Source organism: Colossoma macropomum, unplaced genomic scaffold, assembly GCF_904425465.1.
Source record: "Colossoma macropomum unplaced genomic scaffold, Colossoma_macropomum, whole genome shotgun sequence".
In the NCBI taxonomy this organism is placed as follows: Eukaryota; Metazoa; Chordata; class Actinopteri; order Characiformes; family Serrasalmidae; genus Colossoma; species Colossoma macropomum.
Window position 1 is genome coordinate 31,472,807 of NW_023494788.1, and position 27,590 is coordinate 31,500,396.

The following is a 27,590-nucleotide window of genomic DNA, read 5'->3' on the forward strand; positions in this document are numbered from 1 at the left end:
AAATGACAGGAACTTGGTCCCAATTAGATAGCACAGGCAGAATGCCACAATGCTGTTACAAAAGCACATTAAAAATGACCAGGGAAGCTTTCAAAATGGTGCAAGAGGGTATGTGTTATAATTAGGTTAGGTATTGTTTGAAATTTTCCAATTTTGATACCACTCACCAATTTTCACACACACACACACACACACACACACACACACACACACACACACACACACACACACATACATATATATATATATATATGTATAATACAATTCGGACGGGGCAAAGTAAGATTGAAAACTTTGTAGAATATCAAGTTACATCATTTTGAAATATTCCACAATAAGCAGGTAAATTGGTCACAAGTGAGGGTATCATTATTGGGTATAAAAGGAACATCTACCAAAGACTCTTTGCAAGCAAAAACAGGTCGTGAGAGAATTGTCCAACAGTTCAAAAGAACATTTCTTAATGCAAGATTGTAAAGAAAAAGGGACTATCTTGACTTTTATCAGCGAAAGGTGCAAAAGCCAACATATGTCATGGTATAGGGGTGCACTAGTGCCCACAGGATGGGTGACTTGCATATGCATGATGGTACCATTGACACAGAGTCGTATACTGGAATTTTAAAGAGACATATGCTGCCATCAAGATGACGTCTTTTCCCAGGACATGCACGTTTGCTTCATGAAGACAATGCCAGGCCTCATTCTGCATGTGCTACAACAACGTGGCTTCGCAGACACAGACTGTGCTTGACTGGCCTGCCTTCAGCATGGACTACTAAACAGCTGAAGTCTTGTATCAAGCAAGAATGGCGAAAATCCCAACTGCAAAACTACAACAATTAGTATCCTCAGTTCCCAAATGATTAAAAAGTGTAATTAAAAATTAATGTGATGTAACACAGCGGTAAATATCATTTACTAATTAATCTTACGTGTTATTTTGTAACTAATATGAATTGTTCTGTAACTAATTTGTAAATTACGCAGTTATCAGAGTGAAGAACTCAAGTGTGGCCATTGCAGGCTATTACAGAGCATAAACTACACTTACTGGTAATGTTCCAATAACTACTAAAGAAGTAATATGTAAGTTATGCAGTTACGAGCGTGAAAAATTGAAATTTAGGTCCACATACATACATGGTCATAATTTTCTTTCTGGAAAAGGCTTGGGATGAGACAAATACTCTGCTTTTCTCAAAGAAGTATGATACATTGGCTGATTTAATCTGCTAAAGGCATTTGGCACCAGAATTATGCGACGGCTTAAAGCTCAAGGCCTCATTCTTTGTTAGTTTTGCATGCCTATGTAATACCATTATATACTGGGCAACAAATGCCCTTTTTCCAGATAAGTGAATAATAATTAACTACTAAACTTGTAGTAATAAGCAGATGGTGTATTTAAAAGTCACACATTTGAGCATTTTGTTAATTGTTCTAAATTGTCTTTTGTCTGCTGTCTAATGCATTTCAATGTTTGTTGTCCATCTGCACTATTTAATGTTGAATGTCTCAGTGCTACCCCAGTTCTGTTTAATGCTAATTTCAGTATTCTCCTGAGGATTTAGCTAGTTCATATTTCATGTGTACATCATTTCTACAAGAAAACATTACATCAATACTGCTGAATGTAAATTTAAAAACAAAACTGTGTTTGTGATGTGTTTTATTCATGTGGAAACTATGTATATATTTGACTTAAAATAGTTCAATGCATTACTATTTTACTGCAGCTTTTACAGGATACGGATACCGTAAAAGTGTTTAAGAAGAACTCACCTCAGCACACAGGTGTAAAAGCCATTGTCTTCCATCTCTGCTGAGCGGAACCATATGGAGTCGCCCTCCTTGCTGAGCCGGTGGCCAGAAAAAATAATGGGCTCTTCTGAGTCACCCTTGTTCTTATACCAGATGAGCCGCAGCTTGGCATTCTGTGTCATGGTGTAGTTGGTACGGATATAGCTGTAGAAAAGGGCACACTTCACCCTCAGAGGCTCTCCTGCCAGGACTCGATATGTCTTCAGGTCCACGGACCAGTCAATACAGCCGTCCACTGTGGGAGAGAGCAAAAGCATTTAGATTTATTAGGACATTCAAGTTAAAAACAAAGCATGTGATGTTAACCTTCATGACTTGAGAGATCTTAATCTCATTTTGCTATATTATTTAAATATAATTACATAATTGCATATTTGTTTACATAGCAAGCTATAGAAAGAACCTTATTACATTTGATTTAAACAAGGTCAAGTCTGCATGTTCAACTTTTTTTTATTTCTGTCACAAAAATAACAAAAACATGGCAAAAACATAAAGCAGGGTATTTAATTAAAATTCAGTAAGGTCCAGTTAAGAGAAAATTTCCTCACGAAAAGGTCCAGAACATCATAATGTCTAACTTGCATCATGATTCAGTGCCATATACTGTTTACTGAGGTAGACTAGTAGTTATAAAAACATCTTATACAGTCAACAACTGAATGTCAAATCAAATAAAGTACAATTCAGTAATATTTCAACAATATTTATTGTCAGTTTTCTCTTTTTAGAGCACACCATACGAAATAACTTCCCTCTGACTCACTTTCTTCTCCGACTTCTGTCTCTCACCTTGTCCCTCCCCTGTGTGTGCACCACTCACTTGAGTCTCAGTGCTCATCATAATGCACAGATCTGATTGGCTGAGTAGTGTCACGTGTGATATGTACAACGCATGTGATTGGTCTGAGTTTCCCAGGCCGCTAAACTGGTACCGTAAATGCTTGAAAAGTTATGCTGATTAAAATAGGACCACCCTGTCAGAAGTAAATAATTCTACATAGTTTATCGGTTATAGGTCCAGGTCCGCATAGGACAGTGTCTGGGTCTGGACTCGGACCGCGGTCTGCCTATTAGTGACCTCTGACATAAAGGATGTTTTTCCTTTACAAAAACATAAGGAAAAAACCCATCCCTACAATAATGCTAATTTCTGCTAGTGCCCCTATCCACTGGGGGGACATCCACTGTTACTTCCTAATTATGTTTGTCTAATGTGTAAGGCCTTCAGTCCTCCTGAAGTCCTAATCAACAGGGGATCTTGTTTCCAACCAAAACTTAACAATGAAAAAAATGGTTGTACAATGATACTTGAAGAGTTTACAATAAGCATAATGATTCTATTAGATAAAAGTGAAGTAGAATTTACATATATGCATGTTGCCAAAAACCTTTAAGCCTTCTCTGAAGGCCTAGAGGGCTCCAAGGGATTCCCACTGGAAAAGGCACTTGAAACTGCAATGTGAAATTTAAAGATACACGCACATGTAAGCTTGATCAAAATGTGCAAAGAAGCATGATGCAAACCTAATTGCTGAAATAAAACATTCTTATAACATTTATATTTTTGGCTGACATCACAATATCTGTTGAAAATAGAGACTATCTCTAATGTGTTCTAGAAACTGAAGTGCACAATGGATTCAAACACTAGCCATGAGACCTCAGGTTTGATGCAAATTCAGCAGAGTATTTGCACTTCGAACCACCATTATCGTTATAAAGCTCTCTTGCACGTCACATTCAGGCTTTAATTTGCATCCTTTAAAGAGTGCTCTCTAGGCATTATGGGCTTAGTTCTGCAGTTTACACCAGCTTGCTTCAATAGTGTAAAAGATTGCTGGGGTGTGTGAATATGTCTCATGGTTCCTGATCAGTAGAAATGTGCCAAGCAAGCTCAGCATTTGACAAGTTCTGCTATAATGACATATGACAAGACAAAAAGGAGAAATGTTGTCTACATGACAGAGAAAGTGACCTCCAATAGACTCATTTCTAATGAAGGCCAGGCTGTGGTGAATAGTGGCATTACATTTACATTCAATTAACATTCTGTACTGACAGGTTCAACTCTCCACTTCTGAGATTTTTCAGTCAACAAATAACAAATGCATGGCAACAAATAAATAAATAAATTCTTCCGTACAACAAGACTGTGCACAAAGCACAACATTTTCATCAAATTCAAATTATAAAAAAAAATCTCCATTGGGGCGCTGTGCAGAATGTAAATAAATACAGAATGCATTGACATGCAAATCATGTAAACCATTTTTTTAAATGAAAATAGTACAAAGACAACATATCAAATGTTGAAATTTTATTGTTTTTTGAAAAATACATGCCCATTTTGAATTTGATGCCAGCAACACATTCCAAACAATTTGGGACAGGGGCATGTTTACCACTGTGTTTCATTACCTCTTCTTTTAACAACACTCTGTAAGCCTTTGGGAACGGAGGTGACCGCAGACAGTGGTTTTCAGAAGTATTTCTGAGCCCATGCAGTGATTTCCACTAGAGAATCACAAGATCACAGCCAGCCAGTATTGGTTTTTGGCCTTGGCCCTTGCATACAGAGATTTCTCTGGATTCTTTGAATCTTTTAATGATATTATGTACTGTAGAAACGTTATTCTTGAATTGCCTGCACAGCCTTTCACAGAGTGGTGAACCCCATCTTCACTTCTGAAAGACTCGGTCTCTCTGGGATGCTTTTAACTACCCAATCATGTTACTGCCCTGTTGCCAATCAACCACCAGGTGTTTTTTTAGCATTACACAACTTTACCAGCCTTTTGTTGCCCCGTCCCAACTTTTTTAGAACGTGTTGTTAGCAACAAAGTCATAATGGGCATGTTTTTTTTAAAAAAAAACAACAGAATTTCTCAGTTTCAACATTTGATATTGTGTCTTTGTACTACAGTCAATTAAATACAGGGTTTAAATGATTTGCACATCATTGCATTTTGATTTTATTTACATTTTCCACAGCATTCCAACTTTATTGGAAATGGGGTTGCATTTAAAAACACAAATGTGTTATCAAATGAAAGTTTATAAAGACAGAATTTATCTGCTTGTTTTAATAAGCTACAAGCAATACAGCTTGCTTTTGTGAGGACTGTTGAAAACTGTTACTTCTAAGTGTTAAAATAGTGTCACTGCATGCAAATTAAAATCTACGTGCTCAAACACTGTAGCTCCATCCATAAATAGCTGCGATAGGTTGAGAAAAATGTAAATTAGCCAAGCACTAAGGGCCAATCAATGTTCACAATTCTGCTCATGTGATTCACTCCCTCTATTGTGAAAAATATATTCATGAGCTGAATCCATGTCATCTGAATGACAGCTGGAGGACAGCTAGTCTAGAACAAGAGGCAGTGAGGAATGGAATGGCCAAAAAATTTACATTTTCCAAGAAGAGTTGTCTGGTATGTACCTGAGCAGACTTTACTGAATAAAGTAAAAGCATGGGCAGAGAAGGGAGTGAGATTTGAAAGAAAACACATGAAAGTAAAATTTTATTTAATAATTTTCTGCTTTCCTTACTATGAAGCTTGATTGTAAATTTAATGCCATATTACAAACTTACATGTTTTGGGTTGTATACACTATATTGTATAGTGTTTTTATTTATCTTTTACATTTGGTGAGGCTACTATTATAAGAAATTTGAAAGGGGATTTCATTACAGAGAAATAGGACAAAATTATTTTCCGTGGTAATCAGCAATATGGTATGGATGTGGCAGATTGGAGAACACTGTATTCTTTTAATACATATTAAAGTTAAACATTACAGAGGTATCTGTAGAGGACTTAAGCTATCTGATTGAATGCTTAGTGTCACATAAATATGTTCACATTCCAAACCTGGCAGCTATTATTTACAATGAACAGTGACAGACTCGCACATTTTCAGTATAGATTTCTGTTATATGTTTTGCCTGATCAATTCTTGTTGCAACATTTTGAAATGAAACATGGACGTAGGCACTGGATGAGGGCAGAAAGTGATACTCATCATGCATGGCAAGAAAGGATGGACTTGGATATAAGAGATGATTTGAAAACCTCCTGCATACACTCGCATGCACACAAGATTAGAGGAAGAGGTAGCGAGAAAGCTGTGCTTTATTTTGGTCTGCTGCCTTAATGTGATGTCTTTCAAGCCGAAGCACCGCGGCGAGTGCACAGGTTACACATTACATAAAGACGCGCCAGCCAGGCAGCCATGTGTTGCCCCGGGTTACAATGCAGAGAATGCGGTTTTCTGAATGATTTGTTCATTGGTTATTAGGTGCACCCCAGTGGCAGAGACAACGAGGAGACACATCACTTGCCATGCCGCTGCCCCCAACCAGGCCAGAGCATTGTTACAAATAGATGAGGCCAATCCTGCTCTATTTGGCACCTTCCTAAATGTTTGCATATGGATGTGGCCTAATTTTGAGGCCTAAGGTTAGAAATAGCCTGTGAACATGGAAAAAAAAGGATTGTCTGAAAAGAGCAGGCGAGACAATGTGTCTCGCAGGAAACATAACCATAATGGCATAGAGGGCAGCAGTGAACTTTTCACATAGCACAGTTCACAAGATTATGATTTAAAATATCAAAGAGACTACTGTATCATATGCAACACATGAGGCTCATTGTAAGAATTAAGGGCTGCTGGATGAAAAGCTTTTGGACAAATCTTACATATGATTGACTCTAAGGGTGTGTGTGTATTCAAAGTTTGCGCACAAACCAACAAGCAAAGCCTCAAACAAAATACTTATACACATCACAACTAGAGTCTGATCGATATATTGGTTGGTCAATAATATTTGCTGATATTGAGGGCGCACAAATTTAACAGTATCAGTGCAATTACTACTGATAAAGGTCAGATATATTGTGCTTGCTTTATTTAATGGATTTAATCGTTTCATGTTCTTATACCAAGCTTTATAGAAACTGCTAAGATAACAGTCATTGCTTACTCATTTCTATTACAGAACTGGCAAATTAGAACACAAAATAACATGATGGTTAAAATAGCAAAGCTCATGTAAAATGCATACAAAACTAACCTTTGGGGTGAGGATTTATATTATTTAAAACACAGTCAGTTGTTTATTTGAGAGCTGACAACCATACTGTACAACTCATAGCTGACAACTGACAACCATTTCAGTCAGTAAAGCACTGTTTCACAAAAACTACTGGAGTCTGTTTAAATGGCCTATATTTTACATTTTTCTTTTCTTTTATTTCTTTTATTTACCTGGCATCTGTTTATGATATTTGTGTGGGTTTATGTAAAAAGCATCATAATTCATTTTTAAATGACGACTTTCCAAACTCTCTTTACCTTAAAATTACACAGGCTATTATTTTAATTGTGCCTTTCAGACTTACATATGTAAATGAACTTTAATCTGTCCGGTATTGTGCCTCATTCAAAAAGCAGTCTAGGCTGAAACAATCATTGTAATTTCTAAATGATTTGGATGAAAAGAGTTGTAGCTTAATTTCCATATATGCACTGTATAACCTGGGGAGTGAATGATACATTTTGAAACCCTTTAATTTCTGATCATACACAATTATATCGACCATTGTACACATCATTTTAAGTCCTTAAAATTGATATAGATATGGGTCATGAAATTTCAGACCATCCCTACAACACTAGTTCTCCTTCTTCCTTAACATCATTTCTTCCTCCAACTAGCTTTGAGCTTTCAAACTCCCCTCTGCTGCTAAACTGTACTGCTAACAAAATCCATTTTGAAATCCATTGGAGCGCCTGGTGCCTGTCACAATAATAATAGCTTGACCTGCTTGCCACGCACTAGCTGAGTCTATCATGAAGTAGGATAGCAATTTCAGCCATGACAGCTGAGAGGGGGGAAAAAAAAAGTCAATGTCAGAGCTATAGCCCACCTATATATTGTGCTGATGTGCAATTTCAGTCACGCTTTGCATTTGATAGCTTGTTTATTATTTCTCAAGAAATCTGAATGAATAGCTTACAGTGGACATGCATCTTTACACAGGTATAAAAAGAAGCCCAGGTGACAGAGAAGCAGGCAGAGGGGAGCAGCCGTTACGATATGTCCCTTGAAATGAGTTACACTCAGCCACAGACAAAACCAATCTTATCAGAGAGAAATAAATATGGAAATGTAGCGAGGGTTATGGCCCTCTTCGTGTGATTGAGCTCGTACAGCAGTTTATCAGCGAGCAACTTGTAAGGCATTTTATATAAATCGACTTGACCACAGACGCCCTGCAATACTGCAAACCGGATTTGAATTTATTCACCCTGTCAGTGTGTAAAGACTTTGTAAGGGAGATTTGATAGGGTATTAGACCATTTTTTGTTTTGAAGTCTGAGGAATTTGAATGTGGTGAAGCCACACATCGTAAATCATATCTTTATACCAAGGAAGGAGGACATTTAAGGCGAGAGGTGTCAGGCAAAGTTAAACAAAAAGAAAACAAAAAGAAGACGAGAAACATCTCTACACAGTTTGATCAGTTGGCAGAAGAGGTCATAAAATAAATATATAACATACACGTCACCTCTTGAACATCTTAATAGAGGCAGGGGGTCAGCATGATGACATGTATGCCAGCAAATCTGAATTGATAACATCTGCCATCCTGAAACCACTAGGGTGACCACTGAATGATTTCAGCCTCCATCCATCACTCAGGATTGGATTAATGCTGCAATAGAAAATGCTCAGATAGGAAAAGATATTTAGAGGAAAATGGAACAAATCTAATCCAAACCTGTAACAAATTAATCTGGACAAATCAGTTCTTGTTGCACAGCATTATATAAAACAAAGTCACATGATAACAAAACTAGTCTTAGAAAAATTAGTAGTTATTAGTAGTTAGCACAGTATTATAGTGAAAACTCTACTGATATTTGGGTTTTTTTTCTGTGCAAGAGTTTAAACACAGAAATCTTGTTTTTTGTACACACAAAACCCACCAAATTGGTCCCACATATTTTAAGTCAAATTTTAAGGATGTAAGTGTTACTACAATACATACAAATTTAAAAACAACAAACATGATAATGCTACTTAATTAAAAAAAACTAAAAATTACAGGCATAAATTACCCTACAAGGGTTGTCCACTGGTGCTGATACTGTAATCCTATCGCCAGTACACAAAAATATGAGCTTGTGCACTGGCTTTTCTTTGAATTTTCACCTTAGATAAGGATTCTACACTATTTCATCTTATTCACTCACTGTGCTTGTGATGAGTATGCCCAGTCAGACTATTCAAAAGGCAAAATGCTTCTTTCAAATGTCTTAAGTGATACATTGGAGTATGTATAATAATTTTCCTTTCAGCCCACCACTGATGTGTTATTGCTAGAAACCTGCAATTCATCATACAGGTGTGGCTTATGCAACGGCTTATTCCTTACTACAAAACACAGTATTATCAGGTATTACTTTTTTCTTGCTAAACTATTTAAATGTAATGACATAATTACATAGTTAATTATATAGTAAATTGACACAATGAATTACATTTCCATTCTATATCGACAGGTTCAAATTCGAATAAAATCTCTTTTAATGATGAACAAATTTTAATTTTACTACACTACACTACATTTTTATTTTCGCTGGTGATAATGGTGACTTATGAGGTTAAGTAATGACCAAAATGGTGCCTCTGCTGTTATTCTATTTTAAGAAGGTTAATTCATCTTTAAGAAATAGCTGCAAGAGGAAGTAGGTAAGTAGTATTATTATTATTATAAAGTTTAATGCCTTCTTATCAAACACTACTCAAACTAAACCACATATCAAGTTAATTACAGACAGGTTAAATTTGTATAGTGGCACAAATGTGATGAAGGATAAAACAATATTTATCATGACACATTTTATATTATGCATGGGTACTCTATCACTGTAAAAGGGTTTACAATAATTCCGGTTAAATATCTTCTAATATAACAAATTAAATCAATCCAACACATGTGAAAATACAACTTCTCCAAAACCTCTCCTATCTCCTATCATCAATTGAATTTTAAAAAACCAAACAAATAAAAAAACAAATACAAACCCTCCAAACAGCATTTTGTGCACCAATCTCATCACTCACGCATAAGAGAGTAATGTATTAGAGAGAAAAGGCACAATGATTCATCGAGACCTAGAGTGTGGGGAAAATCAAAAGCAATTCAATCTTGACTTTAACTTGGATTACAACCCCATTGCTACTTATTCCAGTGGTTTTCAATTTGAGCACTCTGTAAGAGGTCTAGAGCAAAAAATCAGGTCACACTAACACAATCAAATGATAATGATATTGAAATATGGGCGGCAGTCACGTCAGACTGGGAAAAAATCACCCCTTCTGAAGTGTTCAGTAATGATAAAAGATGAGTTTCATTTCCGTTTGCAAGGAAATAAATTACCCCATGCTTTTATAATAATCAAAACAAAGGGACGAATGGCAATGCAGCAGGTAGAAGGGCTTGACATTTTCTTTTTTGGTTTGTTGTGTTTACTTTGGTGAAATTTGTGGTCTATTACGACTGAAGTGAGAATGTTCTAGCATCGTTGTTCATAATGGAGGCAAAGGAAATGAGGACAGCATGAACTGCTATAGAGAAAAGGCAGAGTGTGTGCACCTGAAGGCAAGATCACACTATGTACGTGTGAGTTAGTATAATCATGTAGAGTCAAAACAAAGGTGTGAAAGAGAGAGAGCAGAAGGGAGATCAGATGACCAGGAAAAAGAAAGCAGAGAGAAGAATGAAGAAGGTTATAAGGGAAAAATAACGATATAAAGACTGAACCATTAGAAGTTGCAGTTTTTGGCAAAAACAAAAGCTTATTGTAATTTTACATTAAATGTTTCTCACAAGCAAAATTCACTGGCAAAAGTACAGATACTAAACTTTCAATCAATAGAAAATTTGTGCTTGTAAAAATAAAAGAGATATTTTATTACGTTTTGAATTTGATGGGAAGTGGTTGACAGAAAATATTCCTTTACATTTCTGTCATATTTTGCATTTTATGACTCAAATCAAATTACGGTTTACAAGTAAACATAATTCATTATGTGAAAATGTAATTATGTGAGGAATTTTGTAAAGTTTGTAATGCAAAATAACAATTCAGACAACAGATAATCTCTTTTTGAACTCAAAGGAGATGTTGCAACAAAATGCACATAAAGGACAGTAACTGCCTGGAGTTGATTTCTGTTGACAGAAATGGATTTGCGTTGTGTTCTATACTGAGCTGCACTTCTCCCCCTCCCATTGTGCCTAGCTATGCTCTTCCAAGAAATGCAAGCACTGAGTGCAAAGGGCAACTCAGGCTCTAAAGCTTATTTTAAAAAAGGTGATAAGGGAAAGAGGCGGTGATGTAATACTTCTGCGCAGAGCTTCCTCTCAGTAAAAATCCAGTTAACTTTGAATTTATGCTTAGCAGACATTACCTTACTTCTAATGCATGCTTTAAAATTATGACCCAGTTGTTGGGCTAAGAGAATGCTCTTGAGTGAGAAGTGCTGTAACTACAAGTGAGTAATAGCACACAGCACGGCATGCAACCATGCAACTCTGGTATGTTATAACGCAATGTAAAAGCCAAATCTTTCATATTTCTTAAAAAAACACTACAACACCAAAAATAACCATGTAAAATTGTTACAAAACTTGTGCACCATTAATTACCTTCTTTCGATTAAATTAAATTGAATTAAATGGCAAATTAATGCAATATGTTTCCATTATTTTGACCAAAATAATTTACATCACATTACAAAAGTTGCAATGGAGCTGTGATTGGTCAAGATACTTATAGCATATAGCAAAAAGTATTGTGATTGGGGCGTTCATTCGCATATTGCTTTAGAGCATTCATTGGCATATTCCCTTTGTGATACATGGTACTGCAAAAGCCAATAATGATTAACAAATTACATATTTCGTGCAGTCTTAATAATTATGTTTAAACATAATAATATCATAACACACACTTAACTGAGCATATGGGGTATCAGCTTTGCTTTCAAATGTGCTAGCCAGTGTTGGCAATCTATCAAAAAAACTATTTTTTTCTACTTTTACTCATTGTTGCAAAACACAAATTTGCAGTAATTCTATTTTTATTACTATTACTATGCAGAGCTAGTTCAAAACAGAAAAAATAAATTGTACTTCGTTATTATATTTAAGTATTAGTTTGGAAGATTTGGTTGTACATGAGTATTACTGCAGCTGAAAACTTGTACTCTCACTCATTTATATTTCCAAGACAAACAAAACATACCTTTTACTCTTTACATAGAATACATTTTATTAATAATAAGACTTTTAAAGTGCTCATTACAAATCTTTCAAACTCTCTTAGTTTTAATCGAAACAATCACATACCATTGCATCACATACCGACAAACCAAGAGAAATTTTCATTTATTAGTTAAAACCTTTCCTTTTACTTGTATATGTATACCTTTTTTTTTTTACTTTCACTCAAGTATATGTTTGGCTCCATGCCTGAATTTTCAATTGAAAATTTGACACAGTATCCATACTTTCACTTGAATATAATTTCTCAGCACTTTTTTCCACCCATGCTTAGTTTACACCGCGAGTTATCACAATCATAGGAAAAAATTGCAACTTCATTTCTTTTACGCCATTTTAAAATGCCAGCTGCACTTTACCTTGTGTGAATACTTTATGACAGATGAACAAACAGAAATGTTTCTTGGAATAAAATCTTCTGGCTGTATCAATAGATGGTAAGTTAATAATGTTGTTTTTCCTTCTGCTATAAAGTTATACTTCTGACAATGACAGCAGCAATGTATTGATATTTTTAAATAGTACACGCAAGGATACAGAGCAGTGAACTGTTTTTGCCAGACAATATGAAAGAAATTCTCTTTTAATGATAACTGTTTACAGAACCTCAGTGACATGGTTCTAAATTACACTAGCTAAAGAACTCTACAGTGGTTCTACTCAGAACTTTTAATAGCATGTAGAACTAACACAACATCCCCAGATCCTTCGCTGTGTGTCAAGCAAGGTTGCTTTGTTTTACTTGTCATTTATAAAGAGAAATGGCCTGCAGTTGGCCAGTGACAGTATCCCTCTTAGGAGTGAGGCAGAAAAGGAGGAGGAGAAGGAGATGGAGGAGGAGGAGGAGGCCAAGAGAAAGAAACAGACAGAAAGAAAGAAAGAGAGAGACAGAGAGAGAGAGAGAGAGAGAAAGAGAGAGAGAGAGAGAGACAGAGAGAGAGAGAGAGAGAGAGAGAGAGAGAGAGAGAGAGAGACTGCTTAATGAACTTCAAACCTGCATTGTCATGTTGATGCTGATGGCCTGCCACTTCCTCTTGGTTACAGCTCCTTTCTCCCCACACCATGAATCACTGTGAGAGTGACATTTGCCTCAGACAAGCAATCAAACCCAGGGAGAAGCGGAGATAACGATTTACACATAGCACTTCTTCGTTTAAGCATAGACAGCCTTTCTGAAGAATTTGATCTACACAGAAAACTTATATCACATTTAATGACTTTTTACCTTACGATTTCCATAACAGCTCTGCACAACTAAAACCTCAGAACTTTTGACGGTCTTCCACATCATTCAAACAAAAACACTTGCTTTTAATAACTGATCAGTACAGTAAGTCTGTACGGTACCTTATAGCCTGTTTACTTTTTGGAGTCTAGATTCTAGATTCTCATTCCAGTACTATTTAAATAGAATAACAATTATATAATTAATTACATAGTTACATTATTTAACACAATTTACATTCTAATTCAACATGTTCAAGTTTGCACCTCTGACTATGTTGTGATTGTTTCAATGTCAAACAACAACAAAGACTCTACGCACAATAATATAGTTAATATAGTTGAAACATAATGGTTTCAATCTGCACTTTTGGGTCAATAAACATAAAATTATGCCATGCTTTTGTTTTCACTGGTAAACTGCAACTTCTAATGATTAAATGCCAACACAAGGTCTCAAAGATTACAGATGACTAGTTATATTAAGTTTTGACCTTTATGCCAGTGTTCGCACCTATGCGCTTTTTGACATGACTGCCTCTGTAGTGAAGAGTTACTGAAAGTCCAAATCACTATCTGCCAAAGAAGAGCAGTGTCACCTTGCTACCTGCTGCTTTGGTCACCAAATCCTCACACTGACCCCAGTCACCGCAACCTGCCAACAGCAGTCAACTAGTGCTTCCGAGTTACCGTATACAGTTGGGATTGCGCTCAATGTCATGGTGTTTTCTTCTACTTGTTGTGGAGGTTAAAAATGTGACAGAAACCTTAATTAAGAAGTATAGTAGAACATCCACTTTGTACTTCCACTCACTGGAAATCATAATGTTTGCAATCTTGTTATATTGTTAAGCGCACAGCTGACCAGCCAGCCTTTATTCCATCCATCAAAGAACCACAGCTATAATGGCAGCTATACACCTGAAAAGAACAGATACAATATTTGTATATATTTGCTCACTTTGCTCTGTAGATAACTTTAAATAATGTGTTTATATCAGTGGGTATCTACTGAGATTACCCTTTCAGAGCTTAGCATATTGTGTTTTTCAATTTCACAACAAATTAGGTTGGGTATTTCATTTATTCACAGGCAGAGAACTTATCACAAGAGAGAAGACAAATAAGCTAGTTTTTGATCCAGTTAAGACACCAGTCAGTGAGCTGGGGCTTTGGCTCATATTAACTGTATTATGAAGAGATCCGTGGCAGTGAGCTTTAACATCCTCATTAGCTCGGTGCTTCTCTAGGGACTTGATTTTCTCTTGGAGTTGCAGCCAGCACAAGTGCCAGAGACCCACGGAAAGAGCGCTTTCATATGCAGCCAGCCATCATAGTTCAAGGACAATATAACATCATCCAGCAGGCTCGGCCACTTTTACCTCATATATATCCTGTGGAATTGTGTCTGACACCTTTTGCTGTTGACCAACTAACCTTGATCATGTACTTTCCGATCTTTAAAACAGAATAAGGAAAAACTGTTTTGTTTCCATCTATCATGTTCAGACAGACCAGACTGTCCAGATTTGTCCGAAAACTATGAACACAACAATTACATTTTCACAGATCATTTGTTCACTAATTCCTACCGACTAGATAAGACTTGGCTCTATTATATCTTGGTCCTGATGTAAGAAAAGTCAATTACATCTCTGCAGTCAGTACTTTCAAGCAGACTTGTCAGGCAGAAATTTAGTATTATTATTAGTATTATTTCATCTGAGGGATTTTGTACAAAAGCTGTATCTAAAGTAAAAAAGTAGGTACAAAAAAGTTTTTGTTTGCAAGAAATTATGTCATTATGTAACACATCATGCAATAAATTGTAACACATGCTATAAGCCTGTTACTTAAAAGGGAGCTGCCAGCAGCAAAATGTACAAAGTTGTCTTCAAACAAGTTTGCATATTATTGCTTGCAAGTACAAAGTGCATAAACTCAATGGAACCCAAGCTTATGTGAAACCATATTAAACAGAACATAGCTAAGGCATAGGTATCAAAGCCATTAAGTGCATCTTTGCACAACAGAACAGGCTTAGAACAGTGATGTGATGGTATATACCGTTTCATAAGATTGTGCTCCATTGTTTGGTACACAATGATGAAGATGCATTAGTTGGTGTGGTTCAAACCACAGTGTGAATTGTGAGGACCACGGGAGCAGACCTGCATCTTTAATGGGTTGAAAGACTCAAGTTTGCAAATTACACAACACCTTCAAATGCAGTTGCAGTCAGTCTGACTGTAATCTGACTGCACAGTCTATCTGACTGTTTTGATGTGCACAGCCAGGCCGTTAAATGTAAAGCATCAGGCCATGTTTCAGGTAGCAAGCCAAAGCGTGACATGCATTAATATGAAAACATATCAAACAGGATCAGTAGTTTGGGGCTATGTATCTATCTCCCCTTTCATGCTAAGCATTACAGTATGAGTGATGCATGTAAATTCAAAGATCTGGAACATCCACAAGGCAAGTGTTAGTAAGCATCCTGTGCTTCCAAAAATTTAATCATACTGAGTTTGCAGAGATCCACAAGTCTGTCAGCCAGCTTCTCATTCTTAATAAAATATTCTAGCAGTCATACTAAAACAGTCAAATAATTTTTTTCTAATGATGGGTTTTATCCATTGCATTGTGAAGATATAATGTCACCATTTGAGTATTGCTTTATATGTTAATTAAAAGCGAGGAAAATACTAAGTGTCAAGTTACCAGCCTCATTGATTTAATATTAAGCTAAAGTTATTAATCTTACTCCTCCCAATACTGCCTTTATAAAATGGTGATGAAGGTAAACTGACAGCCTAAATAGCTGCACTGAGTTGCTTTTTTTAGAGTAAACCTAGTTTGTACAAACACCCACTAATATGTCACTACTGTGTCAGTGTCAATGCTATGCTGAGAATGGGCCACTATTTAAATAGTATCTGGTCAACTGCAGTCATAGAGTACATAATAGATGGCATCAGTGACATAGGAGAAATACATTCTTTGGTATGCCTGTGAAAAAGTGAGTGAACCATCTTGCTTGATAAAAACATGCAATGTCATAATAGCAGTGCAGTTATCGCTCTGCCTAAACCAAAGGTTCTGCCCTATGGTGATACAAAACAATAGCAAGACTGAAAAATGGAGATCCTATAAATGAAAATCAGACCACTGAGATGTCCAAACATAAAAAACATCAAAAGTAGAATCCTAAACCAAAGCATCCTAGGCTACAGTATTCTGCCACAGCAGGCATGAAAATTTTAATGGACTACTTATGCATTAAAGTTAACGCTTGCTTTAACTTTCTGACATAGTCAATTGTAGCTTTTGTAGTAAAAGATCATTGTAAGTACCAAATCTGCAAACCACTAATGACTAATTTAAAAAATAAAAAAAAAATTGGCTTTGGAAGAAAATGTCACATCAGGGACAGATCTCACTTTTCTCCAAAACTTCAAATTCAAATTCAAACACTGGCATGATGATGAAAACCTGAAGGCCTGAGGCACTGGTGAAAAAGCAATGTTTGCTAAGCAGTGATTGAAGAGCTAAGAAAATATGACAGAAGGACTGGTTAATTGGATTATACTCGCACATTCAGGAATGAGGAGGAGAGCTAAATGATTGGCCAAAATACAATGACAGCACTCACAGAAAACAAATCAAATTTCACCATCTTAAAAATAAATATTTTTTTTCCCATTTCAGTGAGAAGGCCTGTGATCACTGAACAGGCCCAGGCCTTCCACTGGCAATTTTTTGGCTAATTTGTACTGAGGATGTTGTGATGTCATCAAATGCAAATGATCTGAATTTGAATGCCAGCAGGGGATAATTAGGAAATTGTGGCTGAAGAAAACAACCATCTACACTTTGAGGACAAAGCGTCACACCTGTGACACTCTGTACAGTGATGAACCACCAAGACAAAGAGCAAGCAATGAGAGAGGAAAGGATGGGCAGACAGGGAGAAAATGAAAAGTAGGGACGGACAGCCAGACCGAGAGGTCAGCGAATGACGACTGACCAACAGATGCGAGGGGGCTGACTCATGTAAAGAGCAGGGGAAAGGAGGGACAGTGGAGGAGAGGGGGCAAAAAAAAAATAAAATGATGGCAGTGAGCGAGTGAGGGAGGAAGAAGGAATGTGCTACAGCGAGGCAGCTCTAAGTGGAAACAGATGGAGCGCTTCCACCTCCTCATCAGCACCGTTCGTCCACCCCATCCCTCAACCTGCAAGCTGCTCAGCCTGACACCTCCTGCAGTGGCTGGGCCCTCCTCGCCCACTGCTGCTGCACACTGACAGCTCTGACAAGGGGGCCGCTCAGATTAGCTCCACATTACAGAGCGTGCCCCACCAGCACCCAATGATATACACCTGTGATGGGGAAGAATTACTGTCTGTTCCTGGCAGCCAGTTCCCCTTGGTCAGCTTGACAGGCATGCCAGTCACTAAAAGCAGGCACAATTTTTATTTAGGACACACAAGACTATTATTCTCGTACGAGTAAATAGTAAATTAATATTAAACAGAATTGAATAACTAGCACTTCTAAGATTGTATGTAAAACAGTAGCTTTTCATCATAATCAAGTCATAATAAAATATATGTGGTACGGAAAGTTTTGAATCTGATTTTTTCCACTTGTTTTAATGAACTACAAATGAGAAATAATTAATATAAAGTTATAACATGCTTTTGCTATCATTGGTGATATCTGTGACTTCTAAGTTTCTGTATAAAGCCTTTGCACAACCCAAAACCATTCAAAAAGACTTCAGTCATCATACCTTTGTCAGACTGAGTGCCTGGCCAGAGGAAAGGTTTTGTCAGTTTATCAGATAAGGGCCATAGATATATTCCAGTTCCCATCATCAGTAACGGATCTGCTGGGCACAGGCCAAAAACACTAACACACAGCCTTATCAAAGTGGGGCGGTATCTGCTCTGGTTGAAATTGTTTGGCTTGGAGGCATCTGCCTGCAGGGTCATGCTTCCATCCCACTCAAATGCACAACAACCAAAGTCAGAAAGGCAGATGAAGGTGAGTCAAACAGAGGACATCTCAGAGATGAAGGTCAGGCCAATATAAAAACACAGTGGCATATGAGATTACCCATGCTCTTTGATCACTGTAAGGGATGCTGAATTGTACAAACTGCAGTGAAAAAAGGCAGCATAATCAGCCTCTGCAAATCCACAAGGATCAATAATGTGTACATGATGTAGCAAAGCAAAGGCTGCCTATATTCAGGATTTGATTTTTTTTTTTTTTTGCAACTAAATGCTAACTTTTTAGCATTTTAGCCTTTTTTACTGCTCTAATTGACTTGAGTTAATTTGTAAATATATTTGTGTAACATTTGTCTTGATACAAATCAAGAACTTTGACTTCACTGCTCCAGTACCTGTAAGTGGCACTACACTACACAATTTTTCTCTACTGGCTTTACAAGATCTGACAAAATGTGAATTTTGGCCAATTAAAAAACAAACACAAAAATGTTTCTAGAACCTTCTTTACATTAATCAAACCAGGGATATTGTTTAGTGACTAGACATTAAAAGAGTAGCTTTTCATGTCTAACAACGAGGAGATTTTAGCAATTAAAGCTATCCCTTCAGATGAACACTAAAGCGAATGCTGGAGCTAGTGAGAGTAATGTTAGATGCTGAGGAGTACTTGTCCTTATGAAACAATACAAAGAGTATATGTGTGCATTAAGATTTATTTTTACAAACAATGTTTTTATTCACACATGATAGCATTGCAAAGTCCTCTTTTTTTTGATTTATCAAGCTGTCAGCAGCTTAAAGAAAGCTAAGTTAAGAAAAGCTTACTAGTAAGCTAAATGATCTTAAAAGTTTTCTGTAACATTATTTATCATTAGACTTCATGTTATAATGCTTTTAGAATATAAAGAAACTGAGTTTAACAAGTAAGCAATAAGCTCAGCTTACATTGGAGCCAGCATTATTCTGCCTGTTAATAGTTTTGACATTGACTGTGGATGTGGTCCTCCACATAGTTTAATCAAAGTAGAGCAAACTCTTTCAGCTTCAGGAATGAAATAAAAACAGCACCACTCTCAAGATGATGAGGATAGTGTTTCAGACATTATAGTTCCTCAGGAACATCTTTCCACTATTGCTTAGCCTAATAATCTTGACTAATTTACTGCCACCGCTGTTTTCACTGGAGGACCGCACTGAGGAGTTCTGAGAGTTTTCCCTGGCTTGACAGAGAAAGTAGCATTTAGAGACAACTGTGACTGACTGAGAAGAGATTCGATAATTTGGCAAGCAGTCAATTTCATAGTTAGCTACGTAATGGATTAGATTTACAGTGCTGTGATTTTTTTTTTTTTAAATGTTTGCAGTTTGCATTGAGTCATTTAATTGGTATAGGAATTTTGGCCCACTCTTCTTTGCAGAATTCCTTTAATTCAGCTACACAGGAGGATTTTTAGCATGAACTGCCACTTTAAGGTCTTGCCACAGCATCTCAATGGGATGGGAAAGCAGAACTCACAGTTCCATCAATTATGACAAGTCGTCCAGGACCTGCAAAGCAGCCCCAGACCATCACACTACACTACCATGTTTGACTGTTTGTATATTGTATAAGTTCCACCTCTGACTCATCAGTCCACAGAATATTATCCCAAAAGTCTTGGGAGTCACGTAGATGTTTTTTGGCAAATGCGAGATGAGCCTTTGTGCACTTATTGGTTTGCAGTGTTTTGCGCCTTGCAACTCTCCCATGTTTGCTATTTTTGCCCAGTGTCTTACTTACTGTGGAATTGTGTACACTGACTGTAACTGAGGCAAGTGAGGCCTGCAGTTCTTTAGATGTTTGTCTGGGTTCTTTTGTGACCTCATGGAGATGCGCTTTTCGTAAAATTTTGGTAGGTCAACCACTCATGGACTACTCCACTACTGTTCCAAGTTTTCTTCATTTGTGAATAGTGGCTCTCACTGTGGTTCACTGGAGTCCCAGAGCCTTAGCAATGGCTTTGTAATCCTTTCCAGGCTGGTAAATTTCTGTGAATTTGTGCCGCATCTGGATTTGAATCTCTTCAGAACGTGGCAACTGAATTCAGCTAACTAGTTGATTAAGAAGCTAAGGGGGCTATCACTTTTTCACATAGGTCCAGGTAGGGCTGAACAGCATTTTTCTTTCATCATTTAAATCATCAATTTTTTTTTTTCCTTTTTTTTGTTTACTTTGGATATTTTTGTCTAATCTTAAAAGTAGTTTGATGATCTGAGACATTCAAATGTGAAAAATATGCAAAAATAGAAGAAATTGGGAAGGGGACAAATACTTTTTTCGTAACAATCTACATTTGATGTACTCTCTGTATCAATAGGTTCAAAACTGCACTTCTGACATAATAGAATATCGCTTATTCTATATACAAACAAATGTGGTATCAACTGAAAGATCAGAATCTACACTTTCAACAGACTTCTTTGATTGTTTTAATGAGCTATGTGTGAGCAATAACTGATATAAATGTACATCACTAGCGAGAAACAGCAACTGCTAAGGACTAAAACTGAAACTTTAGCATTTCAGAATGCTTTTTCCTGTCTCTTCTGGGTACTGATTCTTTAGGCTGGTGACTGACCCCCCCTTTTTCTGTCTGCAGACGCACTGTGGCAGAGCATGATGCCCTCCACGGGACTGGCACATACGGCCCTGCAAGCTGGTCGCAGCAGTCCCCTTGAGGGTCCAATACCAACAGAAACATCTATCTTGACTGACACTGTGTCTCAGAGAGACCACCGCACAGGCGGAGAGGCCGAGCTGGTAATGGTCTGTAGGCTGCATGCAAGAGGGAAACAGTGCAGAGAGCTGGGGAATAGCACACCAGAACTAAAGTGCAGTAGGCAAATAAATATATCCACTTCTTTATCCACTTTCCAATTTTGTTACCCACACAGCAGGTGAGTGAGAAGGGTCCCGGCGGATGGATGAAGCAATGCAAACATGGTCCCGTTTAATGCCCAACTTGTCCCAGGGGTGTCCCTCTCTGTTAAGGTGAGGCTGGGACAATGGTCCAGCTTTGCCGTCTCACACAGGGAATTTATGTACTAGTGTATAGGATGTTATAATGTGTATGATGTGTGTGTGAAAGAGAGCTGCTTTTCCATGTGTGGCTTTAATATCTGTACTTGCAATGCACAGCTGCACAATACATTAAAGTTTCTTAATCATTATCATGACCATATCACATGTAACACACACATGAGCCTGTAACCTCTCACTGAATGCTTTATTGTGTGCTGGGAGCATCCTGACCAATCATAGTTGTATTTTGGGTATTTGGATGAATCGAGGGATTTGATCCAACAAACGTATATATATGATAATACAAGCTAATCCTTAATGTCACATCAAATATTTGATATTTGGACAATATCTTACAACTGCAACATTTTATCATGAAACACTAAACATAATATCAAACAACTTTCTTAATTCCCCCTCTAGACACACTGTTTTCATTGCTAAAGTGATAAATGAAGAGTTTATTTGCAAAAACAGACATCTCCATTTTAATCAATTTTCATTGTTTTTTCATTGTGCATTCCAGATAATATCAATCATACTGTTCCCTGTATCGAAATGAAATGTTTGCTTTTACACCCAATTTATGTCCAGTATGGAGTCATGCTCACATCCAGAGTGGTTCTTTGCTAGACATACTGTGCACTGTTTAGATGCAGTAGCCATTATTTTAAGACCTACGTACTACACTCTGTAGGGAGAAGGGAGCCATTGGAAATTCACCAGTGCTGAAAAAAAAGTGAGTAAGAGCTCTCTTTAACTCCACTTTGGTCAAACAAAACTTCCACTTCAAACTACATTGAACAGATGTTAAAATATTTAAAGCTTAAAATATCTTTGCATTCATGTAAATTACTCTTAAACACGTTTATTTTCCTTCTCTGAAAAAGCTTATTTTTGAGAGATACACGTCCAAATATCAAGACACTCCATCTAATTACTGAATTCAGCTTTGGCTAGAGAAGGATAAAGCTCCACAGCCCAATGAAACTGTGTTCTCTGAAGAGACAGACTCATGCAAACTGGCAAGAAATGGTTAAACACAAATCGACAGCACAAAGAGAAAAAGAAAAAAAAAAGAGAAAAAGTTCTTTTTAACTCAACATTGGCTTCACTCAGTTCACTTCAACAACCAAAAGAAAAGTGACCATTAAAACAAGGGGCAGAGACAGTTCGAGAGATGAGAAAATGAAATGAAAATGAAAAGAAATGAAAAAACTAAGGATGAGGACAGTTCAGATAATGAGGAATCGGACACTGAAAACAACATGAGAGGCAGCAGAATGGTTGGCCTAACAGTAACAATGAGAGAGATTGAAGAATGTGTAATGATAGAGATGACAGTGCCAGTGGACCATCACTTATCAATGCCACTAACTTAAAACATTGCTGGCTTAGCATTTTTTAAATAGTAAATCAATAATGGTTCATCTTTTTCTGCTATGGATTGTTTTCTTTTTTGAACAAGTATTTAAAAGTGATTTTTGCAATGTACTCTGCCAGCATCCTAGAACTCTGAATCTCAGAAAGGATGTTCAGTCTTCCTTATGGGAAGCTGAATGAGTAATTCAATACATCTTTACTAAATAGCTGAAAGCATTTTTTTCCACTTCTGACAAAGGATCAGGAGATATTTCAGGAAAATACATCTGTCATTTATCTGATGAAGAAGTAGATAAAAAGAGGTAGATAAAAAGAAACAATTGCCCTAAGCAATTCCTAACTTGCACTGTCCTCTCTAGAACTAGGTATTATTGGGTACACAATCTGGAACAAGCCTTAAAAGCTTATAACAGACCACAGTGTAATGAAACAAACTTAGCACAGTCAGCTGAACAAGCAGAAGTCACTGGTGTTCAAATAAGTACAACATGGCTGATGTTATTTAAGCACTTATGTCTCTCTCTCTCTTAATGAAATATACATAACAGGGGGGAAACCTAATGTCTTTTATGCTGCCTTGGAACTCTGCTTACTTAGCATAACCGACTCCCTGACCTACTTACCTGCTTATAGTATGAGTACTTGGTTTAAAAGTAAAGGACAAGGATAAAAAAAAAAAAATAGGAAAAAAATCTCCTGCTGATTAAAGTCCTGACAACTGACCTATAGCGATTCAATCAACTATGGAATGGACAACTCTAAAAAGTATTTTTTGTCTTTGGACATTTAAAACTCTTTGGGTAATTAACTGTTGGATTTCAAGGTTACTCTGTTCTAAGCTTTGGATAATTTTTTTAAGCATGCAAATTATTTTTTTATTATTATAATACAAGTTAAACCTTTTTTGTCCATTTAGAATTGAAACCAAGAACACATTCTCAATCTGTTAATCTCCATGTCCATTAACTCCACCAGCCTTTTATGATGTGTGAACATTTCATGATGCATGGACCGACAGAAAAGATCCAGAATTACCTGGAATGATAAAATATCTTTGCAATAATGTATGCTACATTTAACATTTATTTCCCTTCTCTTATGGAGTTTTCATTTGAGAGATACATTATATGTCCAAATATCAGGACACCCCTTCTAATTAGTGAATTCAGCTATTTTAAGATGCATCCATTGTTGACACAGGCATTCAGTTGCGCACATACAGCTTGTATAACCTCCACAGAAAAAAAATTGGCAAGAGAATGGGACACTCTAGAGCAGCCACATATGAACCTACGATCATCATGCCCAATGCCAAGCATTGGCTACAGATCATCAGGCTGTGGAGCAGAGGAACTGTGTTCTCTGGAGTGATACAGCACTACTGAATACCTATGGGATGAGCTGAAGTGGCGTTAGTGATCCAAATCTAATCATCCAACAGAACCTGACCACACTAATACCCTTGTAGCTGATTGCAATCAAATTCTCACAGCAATGTTTCAACATCTACTGTAAAGACTTCCCAGAACAGCAGAAGCCGTTACTGCAGCAAAGAGAGGACAAACTGTTAACTCTATTAACACCCTTAATTTCAGTAGAAATCATGCATGAGTAGTAACTTTTGAGCATAGAATGCATGAGCTTTTATTATAACAGTGGTGGTAAACCAGTATGTATACCAACATCCATCCATCTAAGGTTGAATTAGGTTGTCATTGGGCAAAGCTTGAACAATCACCCATATATACACATGTACATCATGTACATTTGTCATGTAAATCAGAACACCTTAAGGCTGAATCTCAAATGGCTTACTGTTCCCTGTATAGTGATGAAATGTTGGCTTTTACACCCAAATATTGTAATTTATGTCCAGTATGGAGTCGTGCACACACCCAGAGTGGTTCTTTGTTAGATATACTGTGCACTGTTCAGATGCAGTAGCCATTATTTTTCGACATTCTCATGATATTTTGAAAAATTTAAATTCAGAAAAATGCTAATTATATCCAAGTTGTTAAATGAAATCTTGATGGGACTCGAACTGTAAGGTGGGAGGAGTGTGGCACATGACATGGAATGGGTTACTGATTGATGCTGGTCATTTGCAAATGTTAGTGTTCAAACTAAGCAACTGCATTAGATTTCATATTTAATAGAATGTCTCTTCTCCACAGTTCACTGTCACATCTCCACAATGCAATGCAAAATTGACCATTCACCAGAAAACACAACACAAATAAGAGACTTTTCCTACAGAAAGGAAAGAATGGATTGGATTGCATTTGTCACATTTCAGCTCACCCATGGATTAGACCAAAAACTCACACTAGCCACATAATGTAGAGTGGCTAAGACTGATCCGTTCAATGGCAGGTAAGTGGCTCGGAGCAGCCAAATGGAGAATGGACAAACCTTCTGACAATACAATCCCTTTCTGCCAAGATCTCAGCAAGCACTCAAGTGCTACTGGAGGGAGACGGTTGTGCTTCTTATCACCAGGCATTTACAGCAGTCTGCTGTGTGGTTTGAGTGATGCTTTTTCATGCTACTGTCCCACTCCTGAGCCCTGAGCCTATTAGACCGTTAGGCCATTTTCAGGGGGTTATTATGAACCTGTGCCATTGTCATGGTGGAGAAGGAGAGCCATGGTGCTGGTGTTACATGAACAGACCTGAACTCTTTTACTTAAGCACATAGTTTCTGTACTTCATTATACTTAATTCTAGCATTCTAAATGGTACAGTAATGAAACACCAGCTTCACACTGATGCATGATGCAATTTTTATACCTCTACAACAAGACTAACAAGTCAAGGCAAAAAACCTAACCTTCAACTGGTTTAAGGCATGACATTCATTCATTTATTCATTCATGCATTCATGCATTCGTTCATTCATTCAAAAGTTTTTGTTTGTCGTTTGCTTAAAGATGCTTCAATTTGTTGTTTCTTTCCTTTTCTCTCTAGACTGCCCCCTGGGTAAGTACTTGGCCTTTGCTCCCATCTGCGCACCATTAACAGTGACGGAACGACAGGCCCACCTGGCTGGGTAACCCAACTGACACAGCGACCTCAGGTGAGAAGACTGTTTAAATCAGTCTTTGCTGCTTGCACAACAGCATGACAGATAGGTGTCAGGTACTGCTCTTAGCAGCATTTGTCTCCATTTCATTTAACACCTGTCCATGGTCTGTTGCGGATGGCATGAGCTGACATTCTGGCTCATTTGCAGCATAGGCAGCCTTCAAAGGCTCTCTACTGACTCACTACCACACAAAACAGATCACCTTAAATACAGAGGGAATAAAGCGTTTTTATACCCACCATTAGCACAGTGTAACTTTATAGGCCCCAACAACTCAAATGTCACACCAGGCAAAAGCCTTTGTTTCTCTTTAAAGCTGCACTAATAGGGGTTGGGTTGTATAATAGTAATAAGGGGTAGTGCAGTATTTAAAAATGATTAAGGTATTTCAAAATTATGACAAGTCAAATTTGTATTCCATGTCTGAACAGTCAAATAAACATATTCCACTCATTTTAGAGGGGCTCACTGATTGGTGGTGAGAACATTCAGAGGTAGTGCTGTTAGAAGAAGGGGAAAAAACTGAGCCAGGGTCAAGCCCTAGAAAAACTAAGCATGACAGTCACTCAGTGACAGCTAAGAACTACACACAATACAGAACAAGCTAGATTTTGGCTTTCACTCTAACACCAGTGACTTGAATTTGCACCCTCAGATATCCTCTAAACGGGCATCATTTTGGCATCAGTTAGCTGGAACCAAGCTTGTGTTGTGATGCATGACATGTTTGGCCTGCTAACTAAGCTAGCACTAGCTAACACCACAGAACAGGTTTGATTTTGGTTTTCTGTCACTCCAACGCCGCTCGACTGTTGCTCTCTTCAGACATTAGTTTTCATCATCAACATCTGTTTCAGCAGAGCACCAGTTAGTTTGAACTAAACATGTGCTGTGGTGTGTGGATCCGAAATACAACCAATGTTACAAAATGTTCTTCAATAATTTGCATGAAATTACAGATTTGCACCAGAGAGGTCTCCAACACTCCCTACATCTTACCTAGTGTTTGAGTCTGTATCATGCATGTTAAGCTAACATTAAGTTAGCTGATCAGGCTACAAACCCAAATATCACAAATCAGGCTTAATTTTGCCTTTCTGTACCTTCAAACACCAGTTGCTTGACTGCACTCCCTCAGATTTGAATCATTACCTTCTAAACTTGAGTTGGTGCTTTAGTCAGCCAGAATCAAACTGAATAATGTGGAGAGCATAGATTCTGTTACGCTAACCAAGCTAATGCTACACCAGCTAATGCTAACCAGCTAGAAGTTAGCAGTTTAGCTCCAAGCTGGTTAAAATTGTAGACTGTGTTCAATAATGTGGTGACTATGCAAGAAAACTGAACTTGTTGATTAGCTAATGCAGGTCAACATGCTCACAATCTTGTACCTACACTCACTATCTGTTTTATCAGCTATACCTACTATACAGGTCCACTTTATAGTGTAATAGTAGTAACTGTATACCTACAATGTGCACCTATATCAAAGGTGTACTTGATAAAATGGTTAATGAGTCTAGGTACAAGCTAAGTGTACCTAGTCAACTCAGTGTCAGTTTATTTGGACTGATGAAAGGTTAGACAGCATATGCATGTTTGGTACATTATATAAATATATATATATATAA

The 27,590-nt window shown here is 37.3% G+C and overlaps 1 protein-coding gene across 1 annotated transcript in view; it reads right to left on the reverse strand.

The window, feature by feature from the left end:
• Positions 1–27,590, reverse strand: part of il1rapl2 (interleukin 1 receptor accessory protein-like 2) — a 354,577-nt gene that overhangs the window by 158,671 nt on the left and 168,316 nt on the right. The window contains exon 3 of the mRNA XM_036569190.1: positions 1,786–2,059. Within this exon, the coding sequence (XP_036425083.1) occupies positions 1,786–2,059 (274 nt within the window). The remainder of the gene's footprint in view (positions 1–1,785; positions 2,060–27,590) is intronic.